The 18,235-nt window shown below is 44.0% G+C and overlaps 1 protein-coding gene across 1 annotated transcript in view; it reads left to right on the top strand.

Annotated features, from left to right (window-relative positions):
• BLTP1 (bridge-like lipid transfer protein family member 1) overlaps positions 1-18,235 on the top strand; it is a 399,009-nt gene that overhangs the window by 144,915 nt on the left and 235,859 nt on the right. Inside the window, exons 20-22 of the mRNA XM_068280272.1 lie at positions 7,777-8,004; positions 8,639-8,776; positions 13,879-14,055. Of these exons, the coding sequence (XP_068136373.1) occupies positions 7,777-8,004; positions 8,639-8,776; positions 13,879-14,055 (543 nt within the window). The remainder of the gene's footprint in view (positions 1-7,776; positions 8,005-8,638; positions 8,777-13,878; positions 14,056-18,235) is intronic.

Raw genomic sequence — 18,235 nt, 5'->3', positions numbered from 1 at the left:
GACTGGGGAAGCCCTCCAGGAAATCCCGTTCTTTGAACGGGATTTCCTGATCAAAGATCGCCGGAGGCAATCGAAGCGGGTGGGGGGATGCCGCTGCACAGCGGCTATCATGTAGTGAGTCCTAGGCTTACTACATGATTTAACAAAAAAAAAAAAAAAAATTAAAAAACACTGCTGCGCTGCCCCCTGGCGGTTTCTAATAGACCACTAGGAGGGTTAATGAACTTTCAGGGCCAGTGCACACCAAAAACCACTAGTGAATCTGCAAGCGCTAGTGGTTTTATTAAGCGTTTTTTCAGAGCGATTCTAGGCATGTTTAGAGAGATTTTGTAGACATGCCTAGTGTTTTTTGGATCGTTTTTATGTTTTGTTACTGTAAAGCTGTAACTGAATAGCTTCTGTAACAAAAATGCTTTGAAAATCGCTCTGATCTAGCGCTTTTCAGAGCGATTTTCCACTTTCCTATAATGTACATTGAGGCAGAAATGCCTCAGAAAACCACAAAAAATGTTGCAGTTTGCGTTTGGGGAAAAAACTAACTGCTCTGGTGTGCACCATCCCATTCACTTTCATTAGCCAAGCGGTTTTACCCCCGCAAGCGGTTTAAAAAAACGCTCAGAACCGCTCTCGGTATGCACCAGCCCGAAGTTTGTAGTGTGCTTTTATTTGGTGCATGTGAAAAAAAAAGAAAAAATGACTTTGCTCACCTGAGCTGTAGTTTTGAAGTGGAGCAATGGCAGTGAAATGGTTAAAGGGCTGATCAGTCATTCCTACAGCCCTTCATTAGCCAGTTACAGCAGCTTACCATTTACATCTTTGCTTGAATAGGTTATTCGATTTCAATCTGACTATGCTTAAAGCTTACTGTTCTATTTCCTTGACTGGAGCTGCACTTCAATTTTGTTTGGCCTGTCCTGTGTTACTTAAACATACATTGTGTTCATTCAGAATACATATGGAAATAGGTGCATTTTGCTTTTAAATGAGACCATCCTCATTCCTGTTGAATGTGTACAGTATGCATACAAATTGGGCATAAGCAGAGGATTGACTTGTTCAGATTTAGATGTTGAGAGCAACAGCAGAGCAGAAAGGAAATGTGATTTAAATACCTACTTTAGGTATTTTACATTTGCAATCTGAGCTTTAGGGTACGGTTCCACTATTGCGGTGTGGAATCGCCGCAGATTCCCCGCAGACGAATTTGCATGCAGGAGCGAAATCGCATGCGGTTGTATGCGAATTTTACCGCGAATTTGCATACAATTTCGCATGGATGATGCTGTGTGCGAATTTAGCCATGTCAGTGCCTGTGTGCTTTTTCATTGATTTCATGCGAAATCGTATGCGAATTCGCATGAAAATTCGCATACAAAACCGCCATGCGAATTCCCTATTAAATACATTGTATGCGAATTGCATGCGGTATGTGCGGTGTCCGAATTCGGATGGCTCTGCTGTGCAGATTTTTCCTGCACAAGAAAAAGCTCCATTTTCCTGACAAGTGGACACAGGCTCATTTACTTTTATTGGTTATGCGAATTTGCATGCGGGGAACACATGCGAATTCGCGTTAGTGGAAACGCACCCTCAAAGGCTTTGTCCAGCAAAATATTTTATTTACCAGATGCCTTTACCCTGCTCCCATCAGACTTGCAATCATAGGGTTACATAGTAAAAAAAAATAAAAAAAATCCCTAGATATCATACATTTTTAGTGAGCACTGGTGATAACTTTACTGCAGTTGCTGTTTGTTGTCCCCCAGTTTATAGCATGACTCTCCTTGGCAAACTGGGAGAGTCATGGCATCCCAAAATGCCTACTCCACTGTCTGTGCCACACCCTCCTTTGTCCCCTATTGTAGTTTGAGTTCTGTGGTAGGCTAGCCACATCCTCCATTCCACCTTTTGATTGGGAGGAACGGTGAATAACAAGTTTGCCACACACACCCCTCCCCCACAAAAAAGTGCAATGCATTAACCCTTTCCGTGCCTGCCGATTTGTCCTAAACGCAAACATTTACTGCTAAGCAGTTTTTAGACATTCTGCACTCATTCGGTTTACTTAGGATTTTTGACAAGAAAACTTACATTAAATAGGACATATTACATTTTTCCCCGTAATGAATTGGGCTTAAACACTGAAACAATTTTTTTTTACCTTTTCTGGAAATATAACAAAATTGTTGTGTAAAATATGTTAAAAAAAAGTGAAGAAAAATATTTTTCTGTTTCGTTTTTTTTTTCCCAAATAAGAATTACTTTTACAGACAAAAATATCAATGTTTGTAAAAGCCCTGATTCTGCTGAATCTAATGACCCCAGATATGTACTGGTATCCCACTTTTACTATTGTGGAATAGGTGCACCAGTAAAGGTAGCCAGATATAGGTGCACCCAGTATAGGTAGCCTGGAATAGGTGTGCCAGTAGAGGTAGCCAGATATAGGTGCAGCCAGTATAGGTAGCCAGGAATAGATGCCCCCAGTACAGGTAGCCAGGTATAGGTGCTGCAAATATAGGTAGCTTGGTATAGGTGCAGCCAGTATAGGTAGCCAGGTATAGGTGCCACCAGTACAGGTAGCCAGATACAGGTGCAGCCAGTATAGGTAGCCATGATTAGGGGCCCCAGTATAGGTAGCAGGTATAGATGCCCCCAGTATAGGTAGCAGGTATAGTTGCCCCAGGATAGGTAGTAGGTTTAGGAGCCCCCAGCATATATAGCAGGTATGGGGGCTACTGCGGGGAGGGGAGTCAACATCATCCTCCCTCCACATAGGCCACCCTCATGTGGCCCCCTGCCTCGCTGGAGCGCAGCGGTCGCTGTGTAATTAACTCACCCGACCGCTGGCTCCACGCCGTGTCCCCTCTGGCAGCAGGCTCCTCTCTCCTCTCCTATATGATGCGTATGTAATCAAGAGTCATACAGGAAGTAGAGAAGAGAGAAAGGAGAAGGATGCTGGCGTGGGACACAGCATTGAGTGAGCAATTACACTCCGACCGCTGCTCCAGCCAGGCAAGGGTCCACAGGATGGGGGCCCATGTGGAGGGAGGGAGGGAGGAATGATGTCAGTTAACGAACATAGTACGTTGTTGGCAGTTTTGGCACTTTCCTTCCAACACGTACCTAGTATGTGCTTGGCAGGGAAAGCCTTAAAGTGAACCGAGCACCTTTTTTTATCATTCAGGACATTTTTATAGCACATGAAAAATGCATGCCGACAATCTGTTTCATTATTAAAATAAACTTTCATTTTACCTTGTATTTTACATTCAAAGTAGATTAATTACCCTGTTTCAGCAGGGCTGCCCGGCCGTCCCCGGCCGCAGAGCTTTCAGGTCCCTAATTGTTTTATTGGGCTAATTACCAAGAGGTAAACAATGCTATTAGACAACAAAGGGGGTTAGTAATTAGGACTGTTTCTTCAAAGACCGAGTTTGTGTCAATGTGTCAAGATAGCATCTCTGACATCTGTAAATAAGGAATGTGAGAAGGGGAGGGGGGAACATGGCAGCTTCTATGCCAGGAGAGATTCCATTGAAAGAGAATGTGCTCAGTTCCCTTTAAACCCTTAAACCTGACCACTGCCAATCCTGTTAAAATTCAGGACCCTGTTCACTATGTTATGCTAGGTACACATTATGCACTTTTCTGACAGATTCACTGTCAGATTGATTTTTCAACATGTACAATCTGATTTCCAATCAATTTTTTTTAATGATTTTTCATAGAAGTGAACAGAAAATGAATCGAAAAATTGATCGTAAATCAGATCGGACATGTTAGAAATAATTGAGCTGACAGAAAATCTGTGACAAATTTGCATTGTGTGTACCTAGCATAACGCTAAAATTGTTTGTCTGCTAGAAGGGGGGTCACTGCCCCCCTATCTTCTGTCAGGAAGGCTGTTCTGTATACTGCACAATTATTTGGACACAAGTGTGCTCCTGAAAGGAGTCAAAATGCAAGAAGTTAAAACACATTTATGCGCAGAAACAAATGAAAACCAAGAGCTACTGGCTTTTTCATGATTCAGGCAATGGCTAATGCATTAGCTCTGTAATTCGGTCCACACACATGTACTATCTCACACTGCAAACAGCCGTTAACAATCCTACAGCAGCTGCCTCCTTCTAACAGGGATTTGTCAGTCCTTGAAACAATATGCATGCACTAGAAGCGGCCAGTTATATCCACAACAAAGTTCAGCTTTTTCCTTTCTGTGGTTTAGTTATATTTAACCTTTTTCCACAATAAAGCAAATGGAAAAATGCAATCGAAACAGTGCCTCTATGAAACAGATCTACTTGTACACCGTTGGAAATTATACTTGCGGCTTTCCAAGTTCTGCCTGTGATGACTGCATGGCTCTGCCACATGACACAACCTCTGCGGATGCTCGAGATGTCATTCAGGCTGTGAGCCTATTGCATTATGTCTCAGCACACTGGCGGAGACTGAATGGCGGCTGGCTGCTGCTGGTGTCCTGAATAGACTCACTGCTTCCATGTGTGGGCAACCCGAGCAGGGCCACATGCATGTGCTCACAAGGGCTGACACAGTAGCTCCTCACACCTTCACAATAAATTACTGTCTTGGACAATGCTGCAGTGGGTGTGTTATACCTTTTTACCACAAACATTTTGTTTGCATTGTGTATGGTTGCACCAATGCAAGTTGCCTGGAAAAAGACTATCCATTTAAAATGTGTGCACAGTGTCCAAATATTCACCACCCAAAAAAATCTTTGTACTGTTTTGTCTACTGTCTTTCTACCTCAGCAGCACTGGATGTTGCCACAAATCAGCTCTGAGGAGCCCCAGTAATTCACAGTAGTCAAAACAGAATCTGACCAGTTGGGACTATTCTCTCCCTGCTACCACCCATCCCTTCCTCCCTTGTGACATCTCCAACGCTTCGTACTGGTACAGATATCAGACCATGATGTCACAGGGTTGGGTGGAGTGTGAAGGTGCAAGAGTGAGTGTGGCTGGGTTTTTGAACCAAGATCCCCCCCCAAAAAAAGATTTTAAAATAGATGGGCTTTAAGCTTAAAATACGTTAAGAGTGACTTCAACAGACCATATTTAACCCTTAGACTGCCACGGATGTCTGTAGGCATTTCTGTGTTTCCGCATCTATATGCCACGGATGTCTGAAGGCATTTTTAGTTTCCCAACATTCCTTTGCCACGGATGCCTTAAGACATTTAGTATAACGCTTTGCGTCAGTGCCAACGTTGTACTTGGCTTGAAATATGCAAATACAGCAATTCTAAGTTGATGCAGAATTATGCAAATGTTACTGCAAATCTGTGCAGCTTGAACATCGACCAATCAAATGCTTTCACTGCGATATTTGGTTAGTCCATTTATATTGTAGTGTTTCATAATAATTAGCATAATTCTGTACCATAACAATTAGCATAATACTCCATCATCTCAAATTTACTTGCACCTCACTAATAATCCCTGCTAACTAAAGTAGACGCTGGCACCAGTATGTAACTTTTTTTTAAAAAAGAATTGCTGGCTAACTAAAGGTGGCTACACCTTTTAATAGTTGTTGATCAAGAAATCCAATCCTTTTTTTTTTCTTTGTTTTTTTTGTTTTTTGAGATTGGACATTTTGGAAAATTCAGACCAATTTTATCAAGAATTGTATGGTGTGTGTGAGATGGATTGTAAAATTGTATTTAACCAGAACAAAAATTGCATGTAACTATTCAGTACATACCAAACTTTTTTCACTTTTTTCTCTTGATTTTTCTAACCAACCATTTTTTCCGGAGTTTTACGATCTATTATCCCGAAATTGTGGCAATCTTGAAAATACACTTGTGGTACTGCAAAGATTCTGATCCAAACTTCTGACCAATCGGGAAATTTGATCGGAATGCTTGAATCACAGCAAAATAAAAAAAAAAATTGGTGTGTGGCCACTTTAAGGGTTAAGTTACCTTCTGGGCTTTCTGTTTTTTTTTTGTCTCATTTGTTGCATGGAAAGAGAAGTGGAGAAATGTGGCTTCAACAGTCATAGATAAAAAGAAATGTACTTTTGAACATTTGCCAGTTTTTTTTTCCTATTACAGAGATTTCCTCTGATTTTTGACCTGTTGACACCCAAGGGTCAGTGGGAATGCCCCCCACCATACAGTTGGATGTAGATGTTTAGAGCCCTTGACAAATTTTGTAAACACTTAAAGCAGAACTGAATACTTAATAAAAACAAAGTGTTTCACTTAACTGTGGCTTCTGTCAGCCCCTTGCAGCCTTCCTGTCCCTCGCCGGTCCTCCACGATCCTCCGTTCACCCGCCGCCAGCTAGATTTGTTACCGTTGAGCGATTTGAAAGTTGATGGCAACTGCGCCTGTGCGCCCCGGGCCACGTGTATCTTTCTATGCATTCCCGTCTGCAATAGCGTCCTGCTAATAGTGCGGGACACTATTATGGGTGGGAATGCGAAGAAACATATGCGTGGCCCAGGGCGCGCAGTTGCCGTCTACTTACAAGTCGACAGTAACAAATCTAGCTGGTGGTAGGAAGAATGGAGGCTCGTGGAGGACCGCCGCGGGACAGGAAGGCTGCAAGGGGCTGACAGAAGCCACAGTTAAGTGAAACACTTAGTTTTTATTTAGCATTCAGTTCCACTTTAAAGGATACCCGAGGTGACACGTGACATGATGAGATAGACATGGGTATGTGTAGTGCCAAGCACACAAAGATCTGATAGATTATAATTTAAGTTATACCCCTTTTAATATTTTCTTTTTTTTCCTTGCTTGAAAGAGTTTTCCCAGTTGGCTCACTGATAACAAATTACATCTATAAAACTCTTTCCTAAGCTGATACCTGGGCTTTTTACTGTGGGCTGAAAAGATAAAAAGGTCAGTAGTTCATGTATTTTCATTCTGGGACTCTTAAAGGATACCCGAACTGAAATGTGACATAATGAGATAGACATGTTTATGTACAGTGCCTAGCACACAAATAACTATGCTGTGTTCCTTTTTTTTATTTCTCTGTCTGAAAGAATTAAATATCAGGTATGTAAGTGGCTGACTCAGTCCTGACTCAGACAGGAAGTGACTACAGTGTGACCCTTACTGATAAGAAATTCCCGTTTTTATCTCTTTCTTGCTCTCAGAAGCCATTTTCTGCTACGAAAATGTTTTGTAGTTGGAATTGTGGAAGTGTGACCCTTACTGATAAGAAATTCCAACTACAAAACATTTTCGTAGCAGAAAATGGCTTCTGAGAGCAAGAAATAGATAAAAATGGGAATTTCTTATCAGTAAGGGTCACACTGTAGTCACTTCCTGTCTGAGTCAGGACTGAGTCAGTCACTTACATACCTGATATTTAACTCTTTCAGACAGAAAGCAAAAAAGGAACACAGCATAGTTGTTTGTGTGCTAGTGACTGTACATACACATGTCTATCTCATCTTGTCACATGTCACTTCGGGTATCCTTTAATTTTGTAAGTGAAATTTAGCTTTAGTAAAGGACGCAGTTTGTTTAAAATAAAAAAGTGCAACAGTTACATTTTTGCCCAGCGATTGACTTATTTTGCAAATTCCTGTTCATAATTATATAAGCCTTAAAAGCTATGACCTACTGACGATTGCAGAATTTAAATCAGTACTCCAAGATTGAAAGTGAATGCACCACCTGCAAAACCAAGTGATGACAAATCAGATTTCACCAACCACGATACATACATTTGTTTTTATATGTAGCCTATACTACATTTTGTCTACATTTCTTAATCTCAGGAAAACTATTTTGGAGAGGATGACATGTATACGGACTTTGAAGACAGCGCCTCCAGTCCTGTATTATCAATGGCCACATCTTCCAGCTCTGGTTGGACAGCAGTTGGAATGGAGAATGAAAAACGAGACCATGAACTAGCCTCCAAATCCATTCATCCGCTCACTTTGAGGCCATGGGATATCACTGTATTGGTCAATGTACATAAAGTCCATGCCAAACTACCAGTGGTAAGTGCCACATTGCCTACTTCAGTTTATCAGTTGTTGGAGTAGGAGTCTGTCAAATGTTTATTTGTTGCTGTTTCAGTGCAACATGGTTCATTAGGCAGGTACACTAAACAAATGTTTTCTGGAGGGAGAATTACCCTCGGTTCTGCACAGGACAGAAGGAAAACATAGAAATGCACCCTGTATGTATTAAGAGAGTTTAGCCCTCACCTGTGACTAAGCACAACTGTAATTTTATTCCTCACCCATGTCAGCTGACTGCCATGGCAGAGCGATAATAAACACACGATGTTAACAATATGTCTGCTTCCATGAAAGCAGAAAGTAGACAAACTACAGATTTATTGCAGGATTTGTATCAGCTGTAACAAAGAAATATTTTTTATTAAAAGGTTATAATGCTGTTGCATATCTTTTTAGGAAGTTCTGAGTTCAGGTCCACTTTAAAGCTGACTTGTAAGGATAAAGAAAACAATAAAGCACAGACAAATGTGCTAGAATTTTTATAGTTTGTGAGTGTATTCAGCATCTCCAGCTTGTGCTCTTATAGGTTGTCGTGGACATGTGTCTGAAGAGACGCATTAGTGTCTGCAGTACCACTTATGTATTTTTATTATGTGTCTACTTTCCCCAGCACTGTGGGAGCGATGGGCCAGAATGTCCAACAGCTTTTCTGGAGAGGCTCTGCTTTGAGATGAAAAAAACTTACAGAGAGACTTATCTCCAGCTTGTGATGTCACCTGTGTACATATTTGTGAATGACAACTACCAGGTATTTGAAGGCTGCTTTAAAGATATGTATTTGTCATTTTTACCATGTGTTCTTAGAAAATGTTTGACGGAGAAGTTTAAAGCGTGTAACAATGCATATACATCTCATAGTACATCTCATAATGCCTTATAAAAACTTCATTAGAAATGTGTGTCCAAAATGGTGGGTTAACAAGATGAATGGTTTGAAGCTGTACAACTCTATTCTGAATAAGCAATCATGCAAGGGTAGTTTTTATGTAGAGCAACTGGGGAAATATTCCACTGGAACCCGGAAATTCTGTTGTGCTCTTATAGCTACTAGGATCAGGACTGCCATTAGTGCGGTACCACCAGCACCACCATATGGGGCTGGGTCTGGAGCCCGAATGAGTGCTGCCTGACTGTGTAGCAACTCACTGATTCCAGCGTGGCATTCCTCTCTCTCTCTGCACTCTCCTGCACTCTGCGATCCTTCTGCTCTGCCTCTTTCTGCCCCGGTCTTCCTGCATGTCGGGTGAACTCACGTGGCATGTGGAACAATGGCGCAGACGGAGCCAGAGCAGAATGATTGGAGGGCTGCAGAGAAGAGAGGCCTCACGTGCTGTAATCAGGTGAGTTGTTACACAGACATGCAGCGCTGATCTGTTGGTCTGAGGAAGAGGGGAAATGGGGTCCCTGAAGAGGGTAAGGGGTAGAAGTTCAGGCCCCTTCCACATTAGCTAAGTTTGTGGGGTGAATGCAGGCTGTTATTTTAGTTTGTGGCTGTTTTGTTTTTTGGTGGTGGAGGGGGGGGCAGTAGGTTTGTCTAGTATGGGGCGCATAGATTTCTGATGGCAGCCCTGGCTGGGCTGACTGCAATCTTTCAGCTGGTTACCGAGGTGGTTCTTCACTTGAATGTTTGTTCAACACCTACCACCCAGTAAGTACATGTTCTACTGCTAGGCAGGCATGGTGGTGCATGCAGTTCTAGTTGGAGCTACTAGGATAAGCCAATAACAGACATTTTAGGAATGAATCGCATATCTCCATTTCCATGTCTGAGGTAACCCACATTTAAAGGGGCAGTTTAGTGAAAATTATGGTTTTCCATTAATCACATATCAGTTATCTAATAAGGAGAGCACACGTTTCTCCATAGACCTTGTGTTAAAAAAAGTAGATAATTCTGCTTTTTAAGACAGCTGAGCTGCATCATTACCATGCTCTATGAGACAGACTTCACTGATAGTAGCAAACACTCCAGCTGATTTATAACGGCTGGCTCACTCACTACAGAGAGCCGTGCTGTTCTCACATTTAACCATCTAAATAAATAAACAAACAGGCTGCTAAGTAAGTAACTAATTAGCAGCCTGTTTTATCTATTTACTTAGCTAGTTACAGGAGAGAACAGCACTGCTCTCTGTAGTGAGTGAGCCAGCCGTTATAAATCAGCTGGAGTGTCTGCTACTATCACTGAAGTCCGTCGCTTAGCATGCTAATGACGCAGCTCAGCTGTCTTAAAAAGCAGAATTAGTGTTATCTACTATTTTTAACACAAGGTCTATGTATAAATGTATGCTCTTCATATTAAATAACTGATATGTGGTTAATGGAAAATAATAATTTTCACTAAACTGCCCCTTTAAGACATTTCAGGTCCATCTCAGACCCCAATATTTGGTTGATGTTAGGAATTAAATCTATGCTTCTTATAATGGTAGCTATTAGGTGCTTTAGTGACCTAACTATGAAGTTTAACTTGCCTAACAGTAGTTTTAGATACTTAAATATAACACATGCATTGCAAAATCCATTTCCCTAGCCAGTTAACATAAAGATGGACCCAGTTTGACCTGTTGTTGAAACAAGTGCTAGATAATATTGTCTCATTGCTGTATACCACCTTGCTGGTAAATCTCCTAGCTATTAGGGATTGTATTTGAAGCACGTGCTGACCACGTATTCTAATGTGAAGTATTGACATAATGTGAATTGCTCTTTTTCTGTGCTTAAAAATGCTGCCATACCTAAATTAGTTGATGAATAATAACACCACAATATAAACTAAAGTAATTATTTAACAGTCAAGTGAACTCTTACCTAACTGGCATGAAAGAATTATGGTAAGCCAGGGTAGAAATGTACTCCTGTTTAGGGTAGCTTTGTGGTTTTAGTTTGAGCACACAGTTCTTACGTCTTTCTGCCGAATGACAAGCAAGTGTTGCTGCACTGACTCTTTTATATAATTAGTAGCATGATGTTGCGTATTTATTCTGTATTGAGCAGGCAGGTGACACAGGAAGCTTTAAAATTAGAAATAAAGGTGTGACCTGTCTGGGAACACAGTGTGTCACGGTTGTGTGAGTCATCTGACTAGCTGCAGAGGTTTAGAAATAATCTGACAGGTCAAACAGTTCAGATGTACAGTATAACTACCCAGCTGTTTTCCTGAAGCAAGATGGATGCAAGTTAATATACATATAAGTGGCACCCAGGCAAGAGTGACCTTTTGATTCAAGTTATATAAATTATTAAGGCTAAAAGTTCCTTGGGTTCCAGAAGTACAACAAGAAAAATTGGTTGTAGATAATTGCCTATTAGAAGGTGGCCAAAGGTAAGGTACAAAAGAAGCAATAAAAGGTGGCTCACTCTCTACTGTACCCCACAGCATTAAGTCTCACGGCACATATAAGTACAGCATTAGGCTACTGGTACACTTGAATTGTAATCTTATTTCTGTCTGTAAAGATGGATGCTGTAAGCCTTGTATTTGTGAAGGAGAAACTCCTGAAAAGGGGAAAATCAAAGCAAATCATGTATTTTGTGTCCACTTAATTTACAGCATTGTGCTTTGATACTCTTCAGAATAATAAGGCAATTAGTAGTTTTCTAGTGCCTGTGATGAGATAAAAGTAGAACAACATCAAGGGATGTGCAGGAAATGATCCTTAGCTGTCAGATTAGTGTCTGTTAGGCTGTAAACGAAATAGGACAGTAGAGGAACAATAAACTTGTTTTTCTTGACAGTCAGTGTTAACTTTCTACTATGAATTCTAATTTGATGAATTATCGGATAATGGCAGGGAGGGACATGATGCCCTTAGAGAGAAGAATTCATTCAGCAGACTTCTCTGATGTCATAAACTGCTGGTTTATCTCCCGTTGTAACAAATTTGCTGCATTTACTTTATCTCCAAATTAAATTAAAAAAAAAAAAATAATAGTGTGAGCTGAGTTTTTTTCTGCATTCGTTTAACAGCTAATTATGCACACAAATTCACACATTTCCATGGTTAGCACATCAAGTGACATTTACTTTACATTTGAATAATTTGTCTAACTTTTCCAGCCATTGTTAACTATTACTATTATAACTGTTATGCTGGGTACACACTATGCACTTCCGAGCATTTTGCGATCGATTTCCTATTAAAGTGCACGGAAATCAATCGGAAAATGCTCGGAAATCGATCGGAAAGCAAATCGAACATGTTGGAAATAATCGATCTGATAGTAAATCGGCCAGAAAATCTCAGTGTGTACCCAGCATTAAAGGGACATTAATGGGACTCCGAGCTCTAAATATAAACAAAATTGGTACTTACCTGGGGCTTTCTGCAGCCCACGGTAGTTCGGGAGGTTCCTCGGTGTGGTCCTGGCTCCTCTCATGGTCCCTCCGCCGCATACTGCACCGCCGACACTCGGGATGCTCTTCATCACTACGGCGGACGACGTGACAGTACTGCGCATGCGTGATTTATCCACGCATGCGCAGTACTGTCACGCCAGCCGCCGTGATGATGCGCAGAGGCCGTCGTAATGATGAAGAGCGTCACGGTTCAGGAAGTGGGAGCCCGACACCCACCGCGGGTGTCCCCGGTGCGGTATGCGACGGAGGGACCGGGAGAAGAGCCAGGAAGACGCAGAGGGACCTCCCGACCTACGGTGGGCTGCAGAAAGCCCCAGGTTAGTACCAATTTTGGGTTTTTTTTAGGTCAGGGTCCCTTTAACTATTTGTCATCTTATCTTGTCCTCCTATGTAGACTATTTGATGGGCAGTACAGGCTATGTTTTTTTAAGCAAACATATTAAAAGTTAAGTTTTAACATATCAATTTCTCTCAAAGCATAAATTGTGTTTTGTTTAGCTATGGTAACCCTTGGCTTTGTAACTGGGACTATTTAAAGAGGAGATGTCAGCCATACTATCTCAGAAAAAAAAAACAAGACATATATAAGTAGATATATACTTGTTCTACTTACATAACATATGTATTGCACTGTCCATGTTTTGATTTTAGTAATTTTTCTACAGTAAAAAAAAGAGAAAATCCTTCTTAGCATTTCCCATTTTAAGTGGGGCTAATTTGAAGCCAATCCTGTTGTCATTTCCTGCCCTACTCTCCTCTGCCTGATTTGCCAGCCGTTCACTATAGAAAGTCCATTGTCTCAGCATGAGAAATTTTGGCCAATCACAGAACAAAGGTGTGAGAGGGGAAAACAGGAGGGAAAGAGGCTTCAGCTAATCAGGCTGCATTAGTTAAGTCTGAGGGGAAGTAGAGAAGCAAAAAAGCACAACCCAGCATGCCCTGCTACTTCCTTTTTGTGTACAAAATGTTGTGTGTACCAAATAAGAGTCAGGTAAACTGGGGAATGATCATTTATCAACAAGAAAAGTAATAGTGATTTTATCTTTTGGATTGCCTGGTTAGCATCCTATTACTTGTTTACCAGATACAAATAAAGAATTGATTTTATGCCGACAGTTACACTTTAAAGGGGAGGGGAGTGGCCCTTGATGCATTGGCAAGTGTTCTGTCTGGGATTGTTCTCATACCCACACCATGTGTTCTGTGCCACTCTGTAATGCGTCATACTGTCATACTTGCTTGAGGGATCGAGTACTGATCCCTGCAGGGTGATAGTCCTTATACTTACCCTATGCACAAGGATTTGTTCATATTGCATGGGTCATGTGGCATCCACATCCTAGAAAATATTTAGTTTAGTTTGATGTAAACAGTTGCCATGAACCCTTTACTTTTTCATTTGTGGTCCAAGTAGAAGAAACTTGCACATGTTCTTGGATGTGTTCATTTTAATACATACAATATAACCTTTGTGTTACATTTTGACACAGAGACCTGCCGTGGATGGAATGCTTCGAGAAGGGCACATAAGTCTCTCTGGATTACAGCTACGTGCACATGCCATGTTTTCTGCAGAAGGCCTGCCGTTAGGCACCGATACATTAGAGTATGCCTGGCTAATAGATGTACAGGCTGGCGCCCTTACTGCCATGATCACTGTGCCACAGGTAAGAATATGATCAATCTCTGGCTGTAGTGTTCTTCAAAAAATGTATGCCTTTGGTGCCTTTTCCACTAGGAAGCGTGATCGCACAGAAAATCATGCTGTAAAGCCAGGGTCGGACTGGGACACCAAGGGCCCACCAAGGAAGTTTCAGCCTGGGCCCCCCCCCTCTCCTCCTCCTCCCTCCCTCCCCCCCCCCATTTTGGGCTCACATACACATTTACTCTAGAAATGTTGCATGACTTTATGGTAGGGAATAGATTGTGAGCAATTCTGAGGACAGTCTCCAATAGGGATATGTCTAAATGCGAAACTAAATGGGTGTCACCACGCACTGGAACATCGGCGTGGTCATGATGAGTCATGGGCAGACTTAAAAAAAAAAATACAAAACACAAAATAAGTAGCGGCGTTATTCAGAGATTAGGTCCGACCAGATACATTGTAGATAAAATATTCAAGTAGTTACATGCCTCATGATAATTCATCAAGTAGTCAAATGGCAGCAGATACCCCCACAAAATGCAATCAGGTTGACGGCAGATACCCCCACACAATGCAATCAGGTTGGTGGCAGATACCCCCCACACAATGCAATCAGGTTGACGGCAGATACCCCCACAAAATGCAATCAGGTTGACGGCAGATACCCCCACAAAATGCAATCAGTTTGGCTGCAGATACCCCCACAAAATGCAATCAGTTTGGCTGCAGATACCCCCACACAATGCAATCAGGTTGGCTGCAGATACCCCCACACAATGCAATCAGGTTGGTGGCAAAGATACCCCCACACAATGCAATCAGGTTGGTGGCAGAGATACCCCCACACAATGCAAGTCCCCCCCAGCTTGGAAGGGGGGGCAGAGGGCACAGATCAGCGGGGAAGCCTCGCCCCCTCCCTCACCTAGGGCCCCCCCTTCCTCACACACCCCCCTCCTCGAGAAGTGCAGCCAGCAGCGAGCGGAGAATAGCTTACCAGCTTCAGATGATGCTATCTCCGCTCCGCATGCCGCTGCTGCCCTGCTGGTCTCTGTCTCCTGTAGTGACGCTGTCCAATCACGCTCTAGCAGGAAGTACTGCGAGAGCGTGATTGGACAGCGTCACACACTACAGTCAGAGACCAGCAGGGCAGCGGCATGCGGACTCGGAGCGGAGATAGCATCATCTCTGTAGCTATTCTCCGCTCGCTGCTGGCTGCACTTCTGGAGGAGGGGGGTGCGCGGAAGGGGGGGCCCTAGGTGAGGGAGGGGGGGACGCTTCCCCCCCTCCCCGCCGCTCTGTGCCCAATTCCCCCCCTTCCAAGCTGTGCCCCCCTCCAGTGGCGTAGCTAGGGTGTTTGACACCCGGTGCGGATAATTTACCAACACCCCCCCCAAAAAGCAAAGCGTGCAGCGACAAAAAAAATGGGTGTGGACATGACATCACATGGGTGGGGGGGTAATTGTAATGTAACTGGAACAGTAAGGCAGTGGGCTAATATAGGTAGCCAGAATAGTTTCCCTCAGCATAGGTTAGATAGGTAGGTGCCCCCTTTATAGGTTAGTTAGGTAGGTGCCTCCAATATAGGTAGCCAGTATAGTTGCCACCAGTAAAGGCTAGCAAGGTAGATGCCCCCAATACAGGTTACATAGGTAGCTGCCCCCAGTATAGGTTACATTGGTAGGTGCCTCCAGTATAGGTTAGATAGGTAGCTGCCCCCAGTATAGGTTAGATAGCTAGCAGGGTGAGATGGCGGGCAGATAGCTAGCCGGGTGGGCAGATAGAAAAAAGGGGGAGGGGGAAGAAGTGGTGCGGTCATGGAAGAATTGGGTGTGGTCATGGACCAGAATGTGGGTGTAGTCATGGGTGGAGACAAATTTGCATGAATGGTGGGACATTAGATTAGGACAGTGGTGTCGAACCTTTTGAAGGCAGAGTGCCCAAACTGCAACCCAAAAGTCACTTATCTATTACAAAGTGGCAACAGCAATTTAAACTAAATAAAAATGTTTTAACTCATACATGAACATTATGGAAAATCCAAGTTGAAAATAAACTGTGAAGATAAACAATTTTATCCATCCAACTCCTGAAAAATGTATTTATTATTTTTTTTTTTTTTAGAACCTCCCAGTTTTATTTTCTGTTTTAAAAAGTAGCTATTGTCTCATATGATGATGATTCAGCTTTTTCCATAGTCTCGCAGTTAGCAATCATGTGACCCTCAACAAGACAAATTCAGCAATCATGAGGTCCCCCATCAAGACAAAATCAGCAATCATGAGGCCCCTAACAAGACAAATTCAGCAATCATGAGGCCCCCAACAAGACAAATTCAGCAATCATGAGGCCCCCAACAAGACAAATTCAGCAATCATGAGGCCCCCAACAAGACAAATTCAGTAACCATGAGGCCCCCAACAAGACAAATTCAGCAGTCATGAGGCACATAAATAAACAGCATTTCACATAAATAGGCAGAATGCCCACTTAATATGGTAGACACCTCTCACCTGGCTTCTGAATTCTCCTCTACTGGCTGCTGTGCCAGGCAATACTGTTTTTGGCTGGATTGGGGATGATGTGTGGGCTGAAAGGCCTGGCGGTGATGCTGTGGCCGGCCTGGCGGTGATGCTGGGCTGTACTTGGCTGGTTGAAGTAAATGTTGGCCTGACTGTTGGTGGTGATGCTATGGCCTTTTTGACAGTGATTCTGGGCTGGTTGGCTGGTGGTGATGCTGGGCTGGCCTGGATAGTTTAGGTAGTGACAGGTGCACCCTAGTTTAGGTAGCACCAGGAGCCTCCCAGCTTAGGTAGTGACAGGACCCCCAAGTTTAGGTAGCGACAGGAGCCCCCCAGTTTAGTTAGTGACAGATACCCCCCAGTTTAGGTAGTGACAGGAGCCCTTAGTGTTTGTAGTGACAGGTGCCCCCCAGTTAAGGTAGTAACAGGTGCCCCCCAGGGTATGTAGTGACAGGAGCCCCCAGTTTAGGTAGTGACAGGGCCCCCCAGTTCAGGAAGTGACAGGTGCCCCCAGTTCAGGTATTGACAGGCGCCCCCCCAGTTCAGTTAGTGACAGGTACCCCCAGTTTAGGTATGACAGGAGCCCCCCAGTGTATGCAGTGACAGGGACCCCCCCCCCAGTGTATGTAGTGACAGGAGCCCCTAGTTTAGGTAGTGACAGGGCCCCCCAGTATAGATAGACAGGTCTATAGGTGTCCCCAGTTTAAATAGCCAGATCTATAGGTGTCCTCAGTGGCAGCGGAGAGAGAAGAGAAGCGGTGGGGAAGGGAGGACGTTTCCCCCTCCCCCTTCCCTCACCTTGGGGCTCCCCCTCTCTCGCTCCCCCCTTTAGAATTAAGTGATGCGGCTGGCAGCGCCGCTGTGCCTGCCACTTCTTTTCTCTCTCCGCTGCCACCCCAGAGCGGGCGGGCCAGCCACGTCCGGGTAGCTGGGGGGGGGGGGGGGCAGCAGCTAGCCAGGGGAGTGCGCATGCCCCATTTTGCCCTATGTAGGGACGCCCATGGCATGGTAGGCAGATAGGTAGCCGGGTAGGCAGTTATGTAGCCGGGTGGGAGGGTAGGCAGATAGGTAGCTGGGTGGGCAGTTAGGTAGCCGGGTGGGAGGGTAGGCAGTTAGGTAGCCAGGTGGGCAGATAGGTAGCTGGGTGGGCAGTTAGGTAGCCGGGTGGGCAGTTAGGTAGCCAGGTGGGAGGGTAGGCAGCCAGGTGGGAGGGTAGGCAGATAGGTAGCTGGGTGGGTAGATAGGTAGCTGGGTGGGTAGATAGGTAGCCGGGTGGGTAGATAGGTAGCCGGGTGGGCAGATAGGTAGCCGGGTGGGAGGGTGGGCAGAAAGGTAGCTGGGTGGGTAGATAGGTAGCCGGGTGGGAGGGTAGGCAGTTAGGTAGCCGGGTGGGCAGATAGGTAGCTGGGTGGGTAGATAGGTATCCAGGTGGGCAGATAGGTAGCCGGGTGGGCAGATAGGTAGCTGGGTGGGAGGGTAGGCAGTTAGGTAGCCGGGTGGGCAATTAGGTAGCCGGGTGGGAGGGTAGGCAGATAGGTAGCTGGGTGGGTAGATAGGTAGCCGGGTGGGAGGGTAGGCAGTTAGGTAGCCGGGTGGGCAGTTAGGTAGCCGGGTGGGCAGTTAGGTAGCCGGGTGGGAGGGTAGGCAGAAGGGTAGCCGGGTGGGAGGGTAGGCAGTTAG

Source organism: Hyperolius riggenbachi, chromosome 1, assembly GCF_040937935.1.
Source record: "Hyperolius riggenbachi isolate aHypRig1 chromosome 1, aHypRig1.pri, whole genome shotgun sequence".
Taxonomy (NCBI): domain Eukaryota; kingdom Metazoa; phylum Chordata; class Amphibia; order Anura; family Hyperoliidae; genus Hyperolius; species Hyperolius riggenbachi.
Note: the sequence above shows the minus strand (reverse complement) of the source record. Positions and strands in the feature narration are given on the sequence as shown.